This window comes from Peromyscus eremicus, chromosome 13 (assembly GCF_949786415.1).
Source record: "Peromyscus eremicus chromosome 13, PerEre_H2_v1, whole genome shotgun sequence".
Classification (NCBI taxonomy): Eukaryota; Metazoa; Chordata; class Mammalia; order Rodentia; family Cricetidae; genus Peromyscus; species Peromyscus eremicus.
Genome location: NC_081429.1, coordinates 60552501 through 60574710, shown reverse-complemented (window position 1 = coordinate 60574710; position 22210 = coordinate 60552501). Strand labels below are relative to the sequence as shown.

At 42.5% G+C, this 22210-nt stretch overlaps 1 protein-coding gene across 1 annotated transcript in view; it reads left to right on the top strand.

Annotated features, from left to right (window-relative positions):
• The window catches only part of Gls (glutaminase), a 67577-nt gene extending 46688 nt beyond the window's left edge, over positions 1 to 20889 (top strand). The window contains exons 15-18 of the mRNA XM_059278621.1: positions 16828 to 16889; positions 17997 to 18073; positions 18161 to 18224; positions 20522 to 20889. Coding sequence (XP_059134604.1) covers positions 16828 to 16889; positions 17997 to 18073; positions 18161 to 18224; positions 20522 to 20678 — 360 coding nt within the window. The 3' untranslated portion in view covers positions 20679 to 20889. The remainder of the gene's footprint in view (positions 1 to 16827; positions 16890 to 17996; positions 18074 to 18160; positions 18225 to 20521) is intronic.
• The last annotated feature ends 1321 nt before the right edge of the window (positions 20890 to 22210 follow it).

The following is a 22210-nucleotide window of genomic DNA, read 5'->3' as shown; positions in this document are numbered from 1 at the left end:
GAGTGTGTGCATCTCCTAGGTTCACCTATTTAAATGACCAATTCTGAAAATGACCAGCTGTTCTTTCTGTAGTCTTTTAGATATGAATTATTGAATCACTGTATTCCTACTCAAATTAACAAAATCTGTTACTGTTCATACTGACTTTAAAGATTTGTGGTTTGTCTTGTTCCTATTCCTAGTCTTTCCCAGTGCTGTCAGCCAAGGGAGTAAGTAGCCGTGTTGGGGAAGTCCAGGGCCAGGAAAGCAGGGATATCTGAGTGCCTGTGGGTTCGTTGACTTGACACACTTTCCAGCATTTATTATAAAGAAGGATTATTCAGTTTAAAGTAAACAACGCTACTACCAGCTTGAACAGTTCACTTTATAGATTGGTTTTATTTAGTTCACTGTAAATATTAGGAGCATTTGCTTTATGAATATTAAATAATAATAAATCTTTTGATTAGTTTACTTACATGTAACTCCCCCCCCCTTTCAGTTCTCCCCCACTTTCTGTTAATCTTACATGTGCATTGTGTAATGAGGCCAAAGCCCCCTGAAAACACGTGTAAAAGCTGATTATGACGCCTCATGAAGTGTAGAGTTTAGTTTAGGTTTACTCAGAACAGATGGACTTCAGTTAGTCCATTCTCTGACGTGGCAGGTCTCTGATAAGGGTGTGGCACGAATCTTAGAAGGTCTTATTAATAAAATTAAACCAAGGGCCAGGTATTAGGATGAATGCTGGAACATTGAGAAGCAGAACAAGCCACAGCTTCCTCACCTTGCCAATTCCTCAGCTGATCCTGTTTCCTCAGACTGGAAGCCTCTGTGTCTTTATCCAAATGGATCTCAGCTGAACTGCTGTTAAAAGCCTAAGAGCTTAACCAACCTAGTTCCTGGTTTTTACGCCTTGTATACCTTTCTGCTTTCTGCCATTACTTCCTGGGATTAAAGGCTCTAGTTACCATGCCTGGCTGTTTCCAGCGTGGCCTTGAACTCACAGAGATCCAGGCAGATCTCTGCCTCTGGAATGCTAGGATTAAAGACGTGTGTGCCACCATTTTCTGGCCTCTATATCTAGTGGCTGTTTTGTTCTCTGACCCCAGATAAGTTTATTAGGGTACACAATATTTTGGGGAACACAATATCACCACATAAGTGCAATTATGTATGAACATATATTTAAATATATTCATGTTTCATTTAAAATGGCAGTACAGTTTCAAAGATTATTTTTTATATTTCTTAGAAATGGAAGAAATTTAAATGTATTATGGAAGGTTCTTTTCTCTCCAGATTAAATAGCTTACTACTGTGAATACTGTAAAATGTCACACTTGAAGAAATTTCAGAAACTACTATCGAATGTAAAATAGAGCTGACAAAATTTGATGTTTCTTAGATTTCTTAATAGGAAAATGCTTTTAAAACAAAAAATGACTGATGGTAGATATTTGAAGTAGTTGTATTGCTGCATTTTAAGTATTGATCTTACTTTTCTGAGATGCTTTCAATTCCAATACCACAGATGATTAAAGTTACATATTTTGAAAGACTTAGCCTTTGAAAGGAAAAATTTTTACCTGAAATCTTAGCTTTTATATCACATTTCTGGTGATTTTTGTTTCTATAATGAAACTTCTCTGCCCTGCAATAATACTTCATACTCTGGAGTTATATAATAATTGTATTTGTATTCTATAAACAGCTAATGGGTTTTCTTTCTTTGTGTTAAAAAAAAAAATCAGTTGAGTCTGAGTCTTTGACATCCTATGACTTACTCCGATCTTGTGTGCTGTTTGACCTGTTTAGAATCACTAGATGATCTTGAATGTAATCGTGAAGGCTCCCACCCAGCTGTTCTCCCTGCTTGCCCTGTTTACAGTTGTTTGTGGTGGCGGTCTGTTGGATAGTGGCATATTTTGTTTGCACAGACTTATTAAGGAGGAGCATAATTAGCAATGATTCGACTGCATGTTACTAGGCAGGTTGATTGTACCATCAACATTTATTAAAACTGCTTAATTGGCCGGGCGGTGGTGGCGCACGCCTTTAATCCCAGCACTCGGGAGGCAGAGCCAGGCGGATCTCTGTGAGTTCGAGGCCAGCCTGGACTACCAAGTGAGTCCCAGGAAAGGCGCAAAGCTACACAGAGAAACCCTGTCTCGAAAAACCAAAAAAAAAAAAAAAAAAAAAAAAAAAAAAACTGCTTAATTGCAGGGTGCTGATGGAGCACACCTTTAATCCCAGCACTTGGGAGGCAGAGGGAGGTGGATCTCTGAGTTCAAGGCCAGCCTGGTCTACAGAGCTAGCAAGTTCCAGGAGAACTAGGGCTGTTACACAGCGAAACCCTGTATCAAAAACCCAAAATAAATAAATAAAAATAAAACTGCTTAATTGTATTCTTTGTTGAGTAATAGTGCAGTTAATAAAAACCAGTCAGGTTAGGAATGAATGTTATAATTATACCCTAGTTCTAAAAATAAAAATATTACCCTGAAACCTTAAAAAAAAAGTAAGTGTAACAGAAATGTGACTCTAAAAATAAATGTACCACTGGTTTAGAAATAAATTTCTTTGGAGTTAAGTATAAATAAGAAGATTGTAAAATGCACAAAAAATTATTGAAATTCAGTGTAGTGTTGGCTGAAGCAAACAGTTGTGTTTCTTTGGGTTTTGGCATTCCCCGGGAACATTGAAAATAACAAGCCACTGCTCATTTTATTTGCGTCTGTGAATGGCTGCAACAAAATTCCTCATGTGTTTGTCTCTAGTGCATATTATCTGATAAACAGTTCTTCACTTTGTGGTTTCAGGAATTTTAACTTTTTTATCGAGGAAAAATGTTATACACGGTGGGCACTTGAAATGCATTTGTTTTCTAAAGATTTTATTGACTTGTAAAATGTGAGACTTAGTTACCATCCAAAAAGTGTTGTTCTGGTGGATGTATAGCCCGGGGTCAAGTGTGTGCTCATCCTAGGTTTAGTTCTAGCACCAAGCAGTTTGTGGGGGGCGGGGATACTGGTTTTGTTTCTAAGTCTTAACTGAAACTTGCCTAGTTCACTCTTCTCCCTACAAATGTACAGATACACGAACCTCAGCTTTGAAGATTCTAGCTTTACTCCTAAATCCTGCTTGCCTACATACCAAAATTAGGAAGCTGGAATATTAATATCAATATGCATGTATAAATAATCGTGATGGAACTATTCCATTGTGAAATTAAAATCTCAATCTGTAGTTTGCAGTTACGTCTTCAGTGTTCTGTATGTGCCTGTTCACAGATGATTACTGTGCGGTGTGTATGGGACAGCATACAATCTAAGTCTTAAGCTTTCTTTCTTAAGTGAGATTAGTAATATGTAAAAAACCATGGCATACGTTAGTTAATTGAATTCTATGGCCAGCCTGCTGTTCTTTCTCCTTATTACTCAAATTAAAAATACTGACTGAAAAGTCCAACATGGATTACTTCTAAGTATTCCTGTTTATTTTTAGTCTTTTCATATCATACTTTGCTTCTGGCAGAATATGAGATGTTTCTTAAATTTTATCATGGTTATCCCTGAAGGGATTTTCATTGTTAAATTACCATGTTGCTCATATGCTTTCTTTCTACTTCTCTCCATTTTCTTTTTAATCTTTTAAGAAAACATACATGAAATATAGAGCCCAAACTTCTTTTATTCAGCATAGTATAATTTAGTCTTTATTATTTTACATATTCAGTATATGCATCTTGGGTTCATGTCTGTGCACATAAATTACAGTTTAAGTAAAAATGTATTAAATTGTTTGAGATGACTGTTGGAACTGAGGTCACCTGGTGTGTTTGGGGGCCCAGAGTAGAGGATTGTTTTTCTGTAATATTTGCTTTGCAAAGTTTTGCCAGCCACCACTGTTACAGATGGGCTAAGCATTTGGATCTTCTCCAGAATGCTTGCAAGTGCTAGGTAGTTTTAGTGTTTGCGTGGGCTGTCCAGGATGATCCACCACAGGCATGTTTTGTTTTCTTTAAAAATACCTTAATATTTCATTCTGCTCCACAACCACTATTTTAATATTTTTTTTGAAACGTGTTTACTAGTTCTGTGACTGAAGTTTTCTTATCCCAGTCTGAGTAAGGCTGGCTTCATGAAGAGATACCGTATTTTATTTCTCATTTTTAAAATTTTTTCATTTTTACTTTTAATAATAATAGGGGCTGGATATATATATATATATATATATATATATATATATATATATATACACACACACACACATACACATGAATGCAGGAGCCTGACGTTTCCAGATTTCCCCTGGAGCTAGAGTCACAGGCAGTTGTGAGCCATCTGATGTAGGTGCTGCGAACTGCTCCCTTAACCTCTGAGCTCACTCCAGCCTCGGGTGTAGTCTAATTGCAAGTTTGAAATGACCACGTGTACCTAAAATTGGTACAATTTAAGATGGGGAGAAATGCCTTATCCATGCCCGTGTGCTGTGCTCAAGACTTCCATCACAAGAGCCGTAGTTGTACAGATAGGAGCTAATTTTCCTGGAATTAGTCCTCGAAAGGTTTGGGCCTGAACACGTGTAGCCCAGGTTTGTTCAGGCAGTATCTTGCTAGCTTAAATGATCACGTTTTCTGTACATTGTGTCTTTGGTTTTGTTTTTATGTTGACAATTAAATCAACTCTAGCATTAAGGCATATGTGAAACACTAGCAGAGGCAGTGTTTACATTCACTTCTAGGGTCATTGTAATAGCTAACATATATTGTGCTTACTGTGGGGTCACCCACCACTGAATAGCATGTTCTAAGAATTATTCTTACCCTCATGGAAACCTTGAGGCAGGTACATAACATGAGGTATTTTATTGTCTGCCTAGGTTCACACAGCTCTAGGAGTGTAGCATCAGGAAAGCAGCTCATTCTTGACCATTGGCCATGCTTTGTCCTGTTGTGGTTCATAAATCAACATGAACATGAGAATACTCCCTGAGAATCAAAGGGCTGATACTTTCAGAATGCCTTTGTAGACCAAGAATTTAAAGAAACTTTATGGTTTTCTGTAAGTTAATTTTACTACAGCTTAATCATGAAAGAGGCGCTTACAAGCCATGTTTCCAGGATTCTGTGATTTTCTTATATATGTATTATGCATTCACTCAAAAAAAAAAAAAAAAAACTCCAAAGATCCTCTTACCTAAGTATGATGGGAAGCTTTGGAAAGTTTTCGACATGATGAGACATGACCTGGAATGATCAGGTGTCTGTTCCAAAGCAGAACACTCCTATTCAAAATGGATGATGAAGCCCCAGGCTACTACTTAAATCATTCTTTAGGCTGTAGATGTGCATGTTTCCCATTGCTTGGATACGTGTTTGTGTTCACTACAGCAAATGTTAACACTAAAAGTTGTTTAATTCTGAACAAAGTATTTTAGAAAGTTTTTAAAATTCATCTGCCTCTGAACTGTCTTCTCAGTCTAATGTAATTTATTTAAAATTTTCACCAACTCTGATCTCTTAGGGCTCAAAGTAGAATTCACGTCTGTTCTGGATATGATTCCGAGAGTAAGCTTAGCTTCTGCACTGAATCAAAACTATGATGAATCATTGAAAGATGAAATTTCCTTCTTCACCAACATCCATTCTAGTTGTCCTTGTGCAATTGCTTGGTTTGACTGTACAGGGTGGGGTGGGTGGTTAGGAGCAAGATCACACCGGAATGCACTGTCCTGGAGTCTGATGGAGTACTACATTTAGGGGATATCCTGGGAGAGCTGGCCCTGGTTGCCGTTTGTCAAGTTCCTGTCAATGTGCCCGCTATAACTTGCTCTGTTTCTGGTGCTGCCTTTGTGGTGGATAAATGTAGTTCCAGAGTGGTTAAGTAGTTAGGTCCTCTTAGGAATTTCTTTCCTGCTTGTGTGATTATAAGAAATGTGGTTTTCTGGGTCTCCATTTCAGGGTTCTCAGTCTGTATTTTACATAGCTTCCAAAAGGGTTTAGTCCTTGCTCAGTAACAGGAATCTTATTTGTTTTGTGTTTCCTCCTCTTCACTTCTGGTAGTGCAAATACATGTATACATATATACATATAATATACATACATATAATACATATACATAATCTATATGTATTTTCCCCTGCTGATGTCCAAAATTATGTCCCCTATAAATAATGAACATACATAGCCTTTTAAAGCTTTTCTATCAAGAACTAAAGGGAAAAGGTTATTATCACTCAGCATTTTACTATTTTTTTTTAATTTTCACTTTTTTATAGCACATGTTTAGTTAAATCTTTTTGACTATTTGAATTTGATAGAATAGTTTCAGTCTGTATAAATTAACCTTGGCATTATTGTGTATTACCTACCCATTTGCTGACTTCATTCAGCCAGTATATTTTTTTTATTTTAAAAAACATTTAGTTTTTTATGTGTATGAATATTTTGTTGCATCTCTGTCTGCACCACATGTGTGCCCTGTTGTTAGCAGAGGTCAGAAGAAGGCATTGGATCTCCTCAAATTGTAATATGGACAGTTGTGAGCCACTGTGTCCTCTGCAAGAACAAGAAGTGCTCTGAGCCAGCTCTCCAGTCCCCAGGATTTATTTTCTCACCTGTCTTATATATGGTTGATTGAGCATGGAAAACAAAAACATGTCTTTATGTGTCTGGTTTATTTTACATAACATGATGTACAGTTCCATCCATTTTTCCACAAATGGTGTGATTTATGACTGCATAAATACTCTGTATATTCCACATTTTCCTTGTCAGTTTATCAGTAGGAACCTAGGTAGGTTTCCTATTTTTCCTCTTGTAAACAGTGCTGCAGTAAAGAATGTAAAATTTTACTGTGCACTCCAGATCTACCACAGATACTTCTCAGGATAGTTTGGGAAACATTTATGCAGGGTCTTACAGGCCACCTTAAGGACCTAAGGATAGTGTACTTGAGATACGTGTGAGAATAAGCTTAGCATCCAGTGAGTGAGAAGAGTGACTTCAAGGTCATTTCCATGTCTAGGATGAGCAATGGGAATAGGGCTGATGCCCTTCCTAAGAACACCACAGAAGCACATCTTGGGAGAGGGGAAGAAGTAAGCTCAACTCGTACTCTTAAGGAGTTAAGTCGGACTGAAAGTGGCCGGGGTTTTCTAAAATCATAAGTGTAAAAGCCATTCTAGGACTAGCACTCTGAGCAATCTCAGCTCGTGTGCCTGTCACCTTATACTTACAAGCTGGCTGCTCTGCCTGAGCCGCATTGGCAAAGTGGGGAGAGAAAAGAGGCACCTCAATCAGGAAAGCTTTCTCAGAAACCCACCTGGTGCTCTTCACTCCAGTGGTGGGACTGGATCTAAGGAAGTAATTGTGTTTGAGCACATTGCTACCCTAACAGATGATGTTACTGCAGCTGGTGCATATGGATACTGACCTGACAGTCAGCAGTGTTTGAGCTGTGGGGTGTATACTCCGAAGGTGCAGCTGTGACCATTAGAACATTTAGGACAGGGCAGTAGGAGAGGTCTAATGTTGCTGCTTAAGGAGACAATGACAAGTGAGAAGCAAAGCAGACCTCAGGTGGAGCTCTAAGAAACTCCTAAGTAGGATGGGCAGAAGGGACCCTCACTAGGGAAAAGTAACCAGTAGAGAAACACAAGGGCTGTCGGGAGTCTAGAAAAGTTACGTCTGGCAGTTGGGAATATTGAACTCTATAATAGAGAGTTAAGATGAAGGCTTTGTACTTGTGTGTCTTCCCCCACCCCCTCATGGTGTTAAGATGTCATTTCACTTAAAAAGTGATGGAGTAGATGCTGTGGACATTCTTTATTGTTGCTGAGTAACCTAGCTCTGCCTCTTGCTTTCAAAGAACTGTGACTTTACGTTTGAAATGTAAAGGTCCTAAAACTCTTCACTGCTGGTAAAAGTTGACCCTGGCAAGAATTAGAGGTTGAAGTAGACCCTAGAGAGGTCCGGATGAGGGAAAGCAACTCCGTCAAAACCAGACAGGGAAAGGCAGAGGCAGATTTGTAGACATGGTTGGGTTTGGAAGCTCTGTTAGCTCTCTTCCTGGAGAGCCTGGGGAGGGTGCTTTCTGTTGAAAATAAATCATGAGCTTAGAAGTAAACTGCAAGGTTTCAGGTGTAGAGGAGGAAGAACCAGGAGACTTGGCAATGTCCTTCAAATACTGCTGGGGTGGTAGCCATGGCAGTCTGCCATGTTTACTATCTTGGGAGTGGACCTTGAATTTGGATTTAAGCAGATAGCAACCACAAAAGATTGGCAAACAAAGGGCTTTACAGTGGTTTTTAGCAAGCTTCAGAAGCACTTCAGATTCCACACAGAAGACATGCTTGACATGCTTTAGATTGTCATCCCGCCCCCTTCTAGAGTGGGGTTCTACTTAATGACGTTGTGCTGATGCATTACATACTCAGAAGTGGACTACTTGTAAAGTAAGTCCTGTGCCGTGCACGACCTCCTTACTTTCAGAGTAAAAATATTCTTAGAAGAATACAGATGCTAAGCCAAACGTGGGGCAGTTACATAATCACAGTACTCAGAAGGAAAAAAACATTGTAAATGCTAAAATAAGAATAGTTGCTAAGCAATGATAAAGTCTTATGAAAGATGTTAGAAAATGTGTATGCACACATAATCAGACTTCAAACTTTATTTTTGAAGATAGTAAAAATCCTTTATGCAGGAGCTTTCTATATATATTAGAAGTACTTGTAATGTGAATAATGGTCAGATTAGAGTAGCTATGAAAATGCCCTGCAAAAACACTACGGAAACACACTGTCACATCTCTGTGTATATGAGATAAAGTACACATTGGCCTTTTTTCCCAGAATTGTGAAATGGTATGGTTCACTACAGACGAGTGAGAACTAGGATTTCCCCTAATGTCACGGCAGTTGGTGTGTTGGGATGACAGTATCTGGAAGACGCATGACCACTTGTCAGTGTCGTGGCATTCTAAAAGGGGTGGCCATGCAGTGCTGAATTAAAGCCACAACTGCCCGTAGCATTGCCATGACTGTTTCTCAGAAGAGAAAGGGCCCCGCCCCCTTTTCAGGACCTTGTTTGTGTTTATTTTCATAGTTTACCCAAGTCTTTGTAGCCGTCCTTGGGTTTCAAGGGCCCTGATGGTTTGGTTTTGTTTTTTCCTGAGGTAACATGTAAGTATTTGGTAACCGATTCTCTATTTTTACCTTGGCTCTTGGGTTTTTTGTTTGTTTGTTTGTTTGTTTGTTTGTTTTTTGTCTCTCCAGAGGTTTGATAGGCTCGTTTTTTCTGGTTACAATACAAAGTGTAAGCAGATGTAGCACTTTTGCCGTCCCACGCGTGTGGTACCTTGTCCTCTGTAACACCTGTATTGCCCATCTTGATGAAGCCTTACAGTCTTATGTGGAGAAGTCCCAGAGAGTGAGTGGAAACTTGTCAGAGCAGTGCAGGTTCTCTTTGGTCCACATGGAAAGTGCAATTTTACTGTTCGGAGGAGTAGGCTGCCTTTGCTCTTAATAATGTCTGCTTTTCTGTTTTGCTGCCCCTTTGCTAAAAGTGTGATACCCCAAAGCACACAGTTATGCTGCTGGCTGCTTACATAACCCAGCATAAGGAGAATGCTTCTGAGTGCACTGCATCTCCAGGCCAGTCATTGGCATTAGCAGGGTCATATGATCCACCAAGATAAGAAGCTGTTTGTTGCCAGTGTTTCTTACTCTCATTAACCCAAAACTCAGATTTCACTTTTTAGAGAATTAAATATGGAGAATAAAGATACACTTACATCTTTGCATTTGCTATCAAACTGAATTCTTCCCTTGTTTTCACATCATTGAAAAAATTTTGATTGACACTGTAATAAATATTAGGATCTCTGACTTCCTATCACAGCATGTTTTCATCTTGGCATTGCAGTTTTTGCTTGGAGATCTCTTGGCCTGATAGAGGTCCCTGGCGTCAGGCAGACTCCTGGGCCACGTGCCTCTGATACCCAGCCCAGCCTGTCACCTACGCCTACCTGCCAGTTGCAATACTTAAAGCCTTTGATTCAGCCAAGGAGAGGAAGTACTTTTTTTTTTTAAATGACATAATCTTAATTTTGTTTGTTTGTTTAATGGGAAGTCATTTTTTTAGCAAGACTTCTTAGATTACACATTATTGAGAAATTTTAACTGGTTTGCTTAATAGTTTGTTTCTGAGTTAAATGAAGAGTAGAAAGCAGTTTGGAGCTGCCATTTTTAGCCCTGTATTTTAGAAGCGAAGTTTCTATAGAGTGGGAATTCCGTCTTTTAGCGTAAAGTTGACTATTTGACTTCTCCATTGAAGTTACCATAGGAGAACTTCCTGTGTTTGTGGCAGGGAAAACGGAACTATGACCATGAAATGGCTGCATCACATCCTCTAAAGGATTGTGTCTAATCCCCTGATCTGACCGAGCAGGTCAGTCTGCATTAGCTCTGTCTATATATAGCACATGAACAGCTTTGTCCCAGTCAGTCACGGGACAGCTTAGGAGCAGGTAGCCTCCCGCTCAGCACACCTAACGTCCCAGCGCTGTAAAGCTGTTCTCTGCGTCCTTGCTGATAGTCAGGGGGTTCAGGAGTAGTAGCTGTGTCGGTTCATGAACACTGCATGGTTGATTTCCACGCTGGTTGGCACTGTAACAGATGTGTGTTTTCATCTGAATGGAAGAAAGGTTTGGATGACAGTAGCCCAGAAACTTACTTTTATTTAATGCTCTGAGCCTTTGACTCAGCCAAGGAGAGGAGGTGCTTTGTGATTTATTTTTATAATGACATAATCTCAACTTTTTGTTGATTCGTTTTATCTGGTAGCCATTTTTAAGGAAGACTTCTTGATTACATGTTACTGAGAAAGTTCTGAGTGAGACTTTTAAAACAAAATAGGATCTGCAGTCGTGGTTTATTTAACAGGTGAAGTATCCATTCCATGCAACCGATACTGCAGGGAGCAGAAATGGAGAGCATGTTGGTCAGACAGGACAGCCTTTCAGTCACCTACTTAAGCTTTTCATTAGAACATTCTAACAGAGCTGGGTAAGACTTATGTGGAGACAAACCAAGGACGGAAAATCAAGGAACTGCAGTTTCCAGCTGGAAACTGCAGCTGGGGTAAGAGTAAAACCAGGGCCCAGTCTTCCCCAACTCTCTCAGCTTCCTCCCTTCCCGTGTTTAGCAAAGGTCCTTCAGGAATTAGAACTAAGTTGTTCAGTTCCCTTCTCATCTTTGGCCAAGAATATAAGGTCTCTCAAGGACTTGTGTCTTGGTCAAGTGCAGAATTGAGAATGCAGATGCCTGAGTTCCGGACCTGAGCCCTGATTGCGTCATGTCACCCCAAGCCAAGGCTCTTAGTCTCAGTAGCATTTAATAGATAAAACATAGCCACCTGCATATTTTAATGTCAGGCCTGACAGGGTTTCAAAATAACGGTAAATGTTGAATTTCTCTTAATTTACCCACTACATAAACTCAACATATACATAATTCTAATAATTGCTACTTACAGGTGCAGGTAGCAGGGTATTTGAGAAACAGACAACACAATTGAACTTCTAAAATTCAAAAGAAGTTGAAGATGTTGGGATGTTAGGGTTTCTGTCATATTTTAGAATAGTAAGCTTAATACACACACACACACACACACACACACACACACACACACACACACACAGCTGCTGCAGAAAAGGTGAGGTGTGGGCACGCCAAGTATGCAGAGTCGGTGAACTCAAGTGAACACACACACAGCTGTTGCAGAAAAGGTGAGGAGTGGGCACGCCAGGTATGCAGAGTGGGTGAACTCGAGTGACCTGTAACATTTTTGCTCCACTGTTGCTGTGACTTTGTACAAATAAACCAAGATAACCATGTCTGGTTCTGGCAAGTTCTGACAAAGATTTGATAAGGAAAATAGTACTGGGAAACGTGTGAGACAAGGGCACTTAGCACTTAATTCGTGAGCTTTTTGACTGCATGCCCCAAAGGAGATTTGCACCGTGGGGAGGTATACACTAAAGGTTAGAGCTCTCCATTCACAGAGGCTCCTGTCCCTGCTGGGTTTGGTCTGTGATCGATGTTACTGAGGAATCAGTCTTGTTAACCTGCTGTTTTCTGGACCTCTAGTGTCAGAGGAAGGGTAGGGGAGAGCCTCTGTAACCCTGAGCATGCCCGTGCCCTCAGGCTTGGCCTGGCCGTGGATTCGAGCAGTGCAGTGCCCCTTCAGCAGGACTTGCAGTTTAACTGACCAGAGCAGGGAAAGACTACCCCTGAGAAAATGTGAGACTCCTCTTGTCTCGAAGCTGTTCTTCATTTTCTTTCTTGATGCTCTACCCAGAGCTCATATGATTTATATATAAACTGAATTTAGGTGGTATAGGATATAGATGGCACATCTCTGTAATCCCAGGAGCCCACAGGAGTTCAAAGCCAGCCAGGGCTTCAAATAGGGACTCTAAAACAGGAAATGTGTCTGAAATGAAGAGGCATTTGTGATATTGTTAAGTGGTACCCAGGCATGTGATACCTTCTAGTGCCTTCTGTCTTGGAGAGAGAGACTTTGTGATCAAGCTTTTTCTACTGATTTGGACCAAATTCAGGCCTTTGTTTAATGAGAATAATAAACTTGCATGGTTAGTTACCCATTAGTTTTGTTAAGGCAAGCTCCTGTTTATCACAAAGTCACTGTGTGTACTCACTGCTTTCTTACTTAATTTCAATTTGTGTTTATCTCTAAACTGAAGCATGCTTGAGGATTAAGTGTTAATAAACCTTAAATAGACTAATTATATTGTAAGATAAGGAGAACTACCTTCAAAGATGCTTTGGTCTAAATTCGGGGTTTTAAAAAGCAAGAACTGGCAAAACACCTTCCTCAAGTGCGCAAAGGCCCCAGCACTCAAGCAAGCCCAACCCAGAACAAAGACATGTCGTTGTGTGTACAGTAACTAAAACACATGAGGATTTTTACTGCTTAGGAAAAGGTAACAGTTTAGGACTGTGGGTAATATAATATTGATGTGTACACCAGAATCTGGTGGTTTCTTCTGTAATGGGGGAGGTAAGAGACAACGTAAATATACCATAAGGTCATGTGATGGGGCTATAAGGAGGCAAATGTAGGAGATAACTTCCAGTCACACACTGGATAGTGTTTACAGAGGGACACCAATGACATCTCATTGAGAAATGAGTAGAGGGACGATACTTTGACGGACCGTGCACTGTGGCTGAGGAGCAGACTTTGTATTTGGGTTGTGAAGAGATGCACCTACTGATGGGTCCTGGTACATGCTGCGGCAGGCAGGTAGGAGGCTGAATGGCTTCGATACGGAGAACAGAGAAACCCAAGACAAGCAGGTGCAGAAACAAAGGCTGAGTGAGAGACAGCTCTCTTCAAAATTGAGAGGGAAAAGCAGATTAGCAAGACTGGAGAACCTTGAATCCTGGGCTAAAGCTTCCCAGCTCCAGGCAGTGGTCACACTGGGTGTTAGATGCTTTGGGAGAATATTCATTCAATCGGTATTAATGGCCACTTAGGATACAGGATGAACTCGGGTCGCAGGAAAGAAAACGAGATTTCTGCTCACATGGAGCTTATATTCAATGGGACAAAGATGAGGGCAGATAATAATAGTTCCCTTGTCTGGAAAAATCAAAGTTAAGGGTAAGGAGTAAAGAAAAGGTAGGGTAAGTCTGCAGTAGTTGACCTGGGTAAAATGGAGGGTCTCCTCACTGTGGGGAAGTGTTCCTGGGAGAGGTGGAGGCTTTGAGTGCAAAATGAGCAAGCACTTCCTGGTGGGATAAAGCTGTCAGGTAGGCGTTGGTAGGGAATGGCCTTCAGTGCACCAGCCAAGGAATAGAGCATGTGAGTTCTGTGTGTCATGGTAGAGGGAGTTCTGTAGGTAGGATGGAGGTAACGGGAATGTCCTGCCGTTTTAGATTCCTGCGGCAGCAGTTGGGCAGGAATAGGTAGTCTGTTTCAGTCCTCCACATGAGGTAAGGCTGTGGCCTAGGCAGGCCTAGAGCAGCAGTGATGGGTGATGAGGAGTGGTGGGTTTATGAATGTTTTGGAGGATTTGTTGGATAAGCTAGGTGGGGGCTGTAAGCACAGAAGTGAGGATTGTGTGATAGGCTTTTCTGAATCAGTACTTCGGCTCGCAGTGCCCCCTCCCTTTCAGCAGGTGCACTGTGCGTAGGACACTTTGGTGCTGGTGCTGGGTACCCTAGTGGCTTCAGCCAACCATCCCTGTGGAGGACCCAGCAAGCAAATGCATCAGCTCTTGGTGACTTCTGGGGTTTAGAATGAACAAGTACTGAATTGTGTCATCACAGACTGGGAGAGCCTGGAGGAGGGGAAGGCAGCACAAGCCAAGCTCCACTTTGGACACGAGGATGAGGTGTCTGTTGACTACCCTGGAGGCACTGGCCCGTCAGTGGGTGGACAGAGGACTCGGGCCTGTCTCCAGTTTTGAACGTGAAATGTCAGCTGGGTAGTCAGGTGGAGTCAACAGAGTTAGAAATTAGGAATAATCTATAATAAATAAGTAGTCGACTTGGGACCTTTGATCTTAAAGGTCTAGATTGGGAAGTCATTCTGACTAGAAGAATGTGAACCCACATGAGGGACGCTGTGCTAAAAACAAGGGTGGTGACGGCCTTTGGAGTACGCCGAGCCGTGGAGAGTGGGCACAGCAATCAAGAGGAAGGTGTTCAGGGTGCTGCAGTGTCTTGGGTTTGGCTCGGGAAAGCAGGGGAGCTTGGAGAGTACTGGTAACAGAATATGGAGGTAGTTCTCAGGGAAGTGAAAACATGTATTCAGAAAATACTTCCTAAAAGGGGAAAACTAGAGGGTCAGATTGAATGAAGGGATTTTTGTGTGTGTTATGGCAGACAAGGGAACCAGTGAAGGAAGGAAATGAGATGCTAGAAGCAAAGGCCCTGGCAGCAGGGTGGAAGACTGTGCCTGCACAAACAGGTGAAGAAATAGCCCATGAGTAACAGCACTGCCGTGTGAGGTGGGGACTGAGGGAAGAGAAGCTGGTGTTGTGAAGAAGAGTGAGGGTTGTCGTGAGCATGAGCTTTGTGTGGTCGGTGAAGCTGTAATCGGCATCAGCTATTCTAGGGTCATCAGTGGGGTTCTTCCCTGGGCTTTGCCTGCAGACGGTATAAAAGAAACTAATGAGGAAAAAGAAACTGAGCAGAGGCGGACGTGGGGATCAGCCTCCTGTGGCCCGACAGCACAGGGGACTGGGGGTTGAAACTGGTCCTGGGCTGGAGTGATGGTTCTTCGTGAAGAGCACTGCTTGGCCCTGCCGAGGACCCGCGATTCACAGCACCTGTGGGTGACTCAACACCGTCTCGAACTGGGTCCAGTGAGTCTCATGCCCTCTTCTGGACATGTCAGGCACTGCATTTATGAGGGGTGATGCCTACCTAACTCAGCAGAGCCATCGAAGTTACCAAGAGACTAATGGGACCTGTTTTCAGAAATCAAACAACTGCACCAGGAGGAGTGGTGTTTACGTAGGCTTTCAGAATCTTCATGGCGGAGTCCCTTCCCCCACTGGCTCTGGAGCAGTAGTGACATTGGAGACTGGCGGGAACAGTGACTGGTGGCAGATGGGAGCTTGTGGGCTGAAGGAATAGGCATGGAGGACTTCTGAGGTGATAGAAGTAAGCAGCAGTCTTAGGGATGTGTCACTGGTAGCTAGACAGGCTCCACGCTTCAGCACTCCACAGAGTCCCGTGTGCCCACGAGTCTCCAACAAGGGAACTTAATATTGTAAGAACATAGCCAACCATAGGGCCTTTATTTTCATGGAGAATTTTTTTGGGGTTAGGTTCTAGGATACGCTTTAAATGCAAGTCAGAGAAGCTTAGCAATGTTCAGCAGTCAGCTTTAAAGTTCACAGGCTGTGGAAAGGGAGCATCGAGTGAAGGCAATGTCAGGCTTCATATCCGGAGGGAAGCAGTTCCAGGGTTGTGACTTTGTTCCTGGAGAGCTGGGCTACATTGTGTCTCAGTTAGTCTACTGTGTCTACCACCAAGTCCCATTCAGTGAAGTCATCAGGATGAATGCTGATGCTACAGGGTATAAATGTGGCAGTGTATGATTAGTAGTGTCTGGTTCTTAATAAACAGGGATAGATAGTCTGGATGAAAGCAGGGCAAAACTGCAGGTCATAGAGTTACTAGCCGCCTCCGTTGAACTGTAAAACCCAGCAGAAGCTGTCAAAAGTAGATGCACCTTGCCTTGGAGCACTCTTCGCAGGGACTTAACCTTTAGGCAGTGTCTTATGTTCTGAGCATGCCCTGGTTTACATCAGTCATCTGGGCAATAACCGTGACTCTCCAGTGAAGACTAGCATTGTTCTTAGGTTTACAGTGACACACACTAACTTCTGTCTCAGATTTGCAAAGAAGTCGGTAACTAGTGGGGACAGTAATGCCGCCAGGGATGAGACAGTTACGTAGCCTGAGCTGCTTGTGGTATGTGATACGCCTTTTACCTATCTACAGACTAATTCACAGTAGTGAGACATGCCAGATGAGGCTTTTAAAGAATTCTCAGTCATTCTAACTGTAGATGTCAGTGTTATGACCTTCCAGTCTTGTCAGTATTCTAGTCTTCTCCACACGCATCTTATTACTTAGTTTTCTACCAGTCCTGGTGAAAGAAAAGTCCGCGTGTGTTCTTTAGATGTGTACCCAAGATAAGGTTTGATCAATACAGCTGAAGTTCAAAGCACGTGGAACTACGTAGCAGCGGCAGTGTTTGCCTCCTCCTGCAAATGTCTGTCTTTTCTTTGTTCACAGGTGAAGTCGGTAATAAACCTTCTGTTTGCGGCATATACTGGAGATGTGTCTGCCCTCCGGAGGTATGCTGCCTGGGTGGATGTGCTATGGCTTTGGGTGTTTGAAGGTGCATCTCTCTGCTCAAGCACCAGTCTTAAGATTGAGGTCCCACTCACTTTTAATAAAAGTCACCAAACAAGTTATAAACTACCCCACTTCTGCTTAGACTGCCCCCCCACCCCCCCCCACCCCCAGTGTCCTGGACCTGCTTCTCATCTTTCCATAAAAGCCCAGATCTCAGCTGGGCGGTGGTGGCGCACGCCTTTAATCCCAGCACTCGGGAGGCAGAGCCAGGCGGATCTCTGTGAGTTCGAGGCCAGCCTGAGCTACCAAGTGAGTTCCAGGAAAGGTGCAAAGCTACACAGAGAAACCCTGTCTCAAAAAACCAAAACAAAAAAAAAAAAAAAAGCCCAGATCTCTGTGGTAACTAGTCCACTAACTGACTAGTGGTTCACTGTAACGGGTCTCTGGTGAGGTAGGAGGCAGGGTGTTTGGTGTTGTGCATGTTACCAGGATGAGAAAAGCCATGAACCGCTGAGTACCGAGTGAGTTCCCTTTCAGGGTTGCAACTGGCCTCTAAAATGGACATGGCTACGTTGATTTCCATGCTGTTTTAAAGTTTTATTAGTACACGTAACTCCAGCCATTGTAGGTTAAAGAATGGGAGTCCTACTGAAAACATGTAGCCTTACTATAGGCATTTTTGCCTCTTTTTAAAAAAATTTATTATGTATGCAGAGGGCGCCAGATTGAATTATAGATGGTTGTGAGCCACCATGTGGGTGCTGGAAATTGAACTCAGGACCTCTGGAAGAGCAGCCAGTGCTTTTAACCTCTGACCCATCTCTCCAGCCTGCATTTTTGCCTCTTTAATACTATTCTTGAGTTCAAATAATAACGTAATGAAGATTAGTTCTGGGGGAGACGGCTAAGGTTTACCTTCAAGGCAGCAAAGCCAAGGAGGAGAGATCACATGGAATTTACCCAACTTTGTGCAGGGTGAACTGGTTCCATTCATGAAGCTGGTAGGGCATGAAACCCCAACGAGAGGCCTAGACTGAGCTGATGAAGTAAATGTTACCACTGGATTAAATTGATCTTATAGTGAATAGCTGTTTATGGATTTTCAGATTTGCTTTGTCAGCCATGGACATGGAACAGAGGGACTATGACTCCAGAACAGCACTCCATGTAGCTGCTGCAGAGGGTAATACATGAACCACTTATTTACAGTTTTTACAGATTTAGAGTCTACTCAAGACTAAAATCTTCTTTTGTGTATTGGGGAATATAGGTCATGTTGAAGTTGTTAAGTTTTTGCTGGAAGCCTGCAAAGTAAACCCTTTCCCCAAGGACAGGTGAGTATTACATTACCTTCCAACATAATTGATAACACAATTTGAATACCCAGAATTATGGTATTGAGCGATGGTTACATGTGAATCCACCAAGGGGCTTTTACATTTGTGGTGACACAAAACCTTGATTTCTGTGTGACCTCAAGCTCTGTATCTAAGAGTAGTATCTTATTCGGAAATTTCAGGTTGGACTATAAGCCCAAATGAAGAAGACACTTCTTTGTATTTGAAAAGATAAAATGGGAATTCTGTTCTCCCAAGACTGACTACACAGGGTAGACAACCCAGGAGCGTGGGAAAGTGTGTAAAAACAGTTCGTCTTGAGTGTGTTGGGATTGATTGGTGCTCCTGGAGTTGGTGGTTAGTTTTAGTAGGCTTTGTGGAAGCTGAGTTTTCAGTGGTCCATTGGAGGAAAGGACATTTGAAGGCACTGGACGAGGAGGGCATTCTGCCTGCAGTGGAAAGGACTACCTCCAACCCTCCGCTCCTCTGAGCTCCTCCTGGCCTACACGGCCACTTCCCAGCCTGGGGCCGAAGGCAGTGCTGAGCATGCACCACTGCGCCCACTCCCTGGGCGTCCCCTCCGAGTGGAACGGGTGAGCCGTCGGGCACCACTGTGCCCACTCCCTGGGCGTCCCCTCCGAGTGGAACGGGTGAGCCGTTGGGCACCACTGCGCCCACTCCCTGGGCGTCCCCTCCGAGTGGAACGGGTGAGCCGTCGGGCTTAGAATGCAAGAGGACCACACTTGGTGCTGTTTGATGAGTAAAGCTCGGAGTGAAGCCTGAGAGTGGCACGAAGTCTGGAGCAGGTTGACTACCTCCCAGGGGGCCGGTCAGATTGCTAAGCCTCTGTTGTAGGGGACTAAATCTTCTTGGTTCAACTTACAAAAAGTGAGAAGTCACAGCGTCAGTATCTGAACTTTGCTAGCAGTTTTGTGAGGTGGTAGTATGTTGGCTGTCTCTCCATCCCAATGGTTATGTTGACAGTCCTCCTATCTTCCCAGTGTAGTGCTCGACATAGTTCTCTCCAGAGTAAGAGACTGAAAAGTGTCGCCCCGTGTTTATAACTCAACTCAAACACTACTTAGTACATGTTGGAAATATTTACTGTGTGAATTCTTCCACTCCAAATTTGCCTCTAAGAATGTGGAAATACAGCTGTCCATCTTATAGGCAAAGGTAGCTAAATAACTTGGTAACTGTGTATCCAGAAATGAAGCCTAGACCCAGGAGTATTTTCCCCCATCAGATAGTCCGTATCACCTAAGTTGTAAAGTAGCAAGAGTGAAACAGTGTATTTGTTACTAAGGGACTTTTCATTATGAAATGAAAGATGTGAAGATGACTTGGCAGCTCTCCCCCCAAAATTAACACAAATATGTGGTCACATTAGAGCCAATGACCTAATGAAAGCCATACAGAAGGGTTCAGCTGTATTTTGAGAAACATAAGAGACATGTAAAATGTTACTTACCTGCTTTTAAATATTAAGAACAGGCCACTAGGAACATTTAAAATGCTGAATTAAGCACTTTTTGTTGTTGTTTTATGTTGTGACCTGTTAAGAAGGTGAAAGGTTCAGGATAGATAACAGAATGATGGAAAGAAGCAAAAGCAGGGAGATAGGAAAGGAACTGGAGCCAGCAGACGGAGCTCGTGGGTTGTAAAGGAGCCAGGAGCCAAGGAACATGCCTGGTGTTTGCTGGGCCGTGGACTTTTGCAGACCGCTCAGATGACTCATTGCTGTGGCAACTCTTTGCTTGTCCTTGAACCTCCCATCTCCCCCTCACAGTTCTGGTCAGGCAGTGGGCCATGGAGTCTTCTTACCCTTGCTGGGTACGATAAAAGGGTCACTTCCTCTGGGCAGACGTTGCTTATCTAACATGTATTTAATGTCATGAGGTTATTAGAAACCTGGAAGACTTGTAGAGTTTAGTGAGACTTGAATTCACAGGAACATAAATTTTCTGTGAAAGGTTAGGATGATGCCTATTACTACCTGATTTTTAAATATCTGCGACACTAGACTTGGCTCCCAAAGGCCCTCGTTTAGCACTTGGCTGTGGGGACAGGATCTTTTCATAGAACTCATCCTGTTGTCCTCATTATCAGATGCTCCTCAGACCCATTTCTGAACTCTTAAGTCCTTTTGTGTGTTTCTGCTGCTCTCACTTGTAATACTTCTAATGTAGCTGACCTTGAATAGCCATGGACCCTGGACCTAGAGCCTGGGGATGCTGGGCGACCATCTTCGTTCAGTAGTTACGGGTAATGACGCTGTCTGTGCTGTGCTGCAGGTGGAATAACACTCCCATGGATGAAGCGCTGCACTTTGGACACCATGATGTTTTTAAAATCCTCCAGGAATACCAAGTCCAGTATACACCTCAAGGGGATTCTGACAATGGAAAGGAGAATCAAACTGTCCACAAGAACCTTGATGGGTTGTTATAATGGTCTGAAACCCCAAGACTTCAACTACTTACCTATTTAATTGTGGAACATGATTATGAAGAACATGTATATTTCTATCTGGTAGTGATGTGTATTTTACATTGTCATTTCAGTGTTACTGGAGTTTTCTTCATTGTGCGCACAGGACAAATCTGATTTCTTTGGGGAAAAAATAGAAATAAAACAACCTCCCTTCATAATGTGAGCACTAGTTACCTCGTGCGTTGTACAATTTGATGTAAAAGAATAGTTACCAATGCTAGCTGACCTGTGTGCTCTTCATGATTTGTGTGCTTTGTAAATTTTCAGTCCTGGGTGGTGATATGCTCATATGCATCTATGAGTCTGTCCACAGGAGGTCGATGCTGTCATTAGACAAAAACAGTGTGATTTTCAAGACTTCCAATATAGGTTTAGTTCGAGTGTTTGAGCAACTGTATGCACTTCCATGGTTGAGTGTTTAAAATGTCTCCTCACTTCACAGTGTGGCTCCTTAAATATTGAAATAGTTACTAACTGTTCATAGGACTTGCCAATTCCGATTAGATTTTTATCAGGGAATCTGTTAAGATATGTTTGGTGACCAAAAACCTATGTGTGAATATAGTTCTAGTACTTTAAAACCTTTCCTCTCTCTGTGCCCTCAGGCCAGCCTCTCTGTGATGTTTCCTTAGCTGGGAAGTGAGTGCTGGCAGGCTCTGCGGTTTTCACGGCTCCTCAGCCAGTCATCATGCCTCACATTCCAGCATCAGAGAAGAGCTTGGCCATTTATAGAAGATGAACCAAAATTAAGATGTCTAAATTAGCTGTCAGTCTCAAGAATGAAGACAGAGCTACTGCAGATTCCTAAGTTCTTTTTCAGCTTCTACAATAAAGAAAAGTTCAGAGATGCTTTCAGTTACCAAAGTTACAACGATACATTTAGGAACAGCTACCGACAACATTTACTTTTAACCCCCGTCAAAAGTCTGCGTTAGCTAGCACTCTTTTCTGGAGGGCCCCGGGCTTCCTCTGTTCCTAACTGTCCGTGGACTGGATCATTCAGTAAGAACAGATCACTTCATTGTAAGTTTTCTTTGTTCTGGAAAAGTAATTTATGATTAACTTAGGAAACAGGTAAAAGGGACCTGAGAAAAGAACACAATTTTCTAGGAATTGTACCTCCAAGAGATGAGGGGTATGTTAGTGAGGACTTCTGATAATAAGCACATGTGTGCACACACGTACACACACAAATGCACTTCTTGGAAACTGCTTGTGGAATAAGCAAACTTCTCAGCTGCACAAACACCAGTGGCTACCACATTACTACGGTCTCTCCTCTGACTCTCACTGTCGACACAGGTTACATCCGAGTTTTATGCCTCCTGACGGCACATTATTCACTCCAGTAGCCTTCGGCTGCTTCAATCCTGTTTTCAGCCCTCCCCTCCCGCTCTCTGGCAAGCACCTCCCTTGATGAGACTGTGGCTAGTGTCCGTCCACTGAGCCAGGCCCCACCACCATGTTTCTAAGTTCAGAGACTCGGGGAG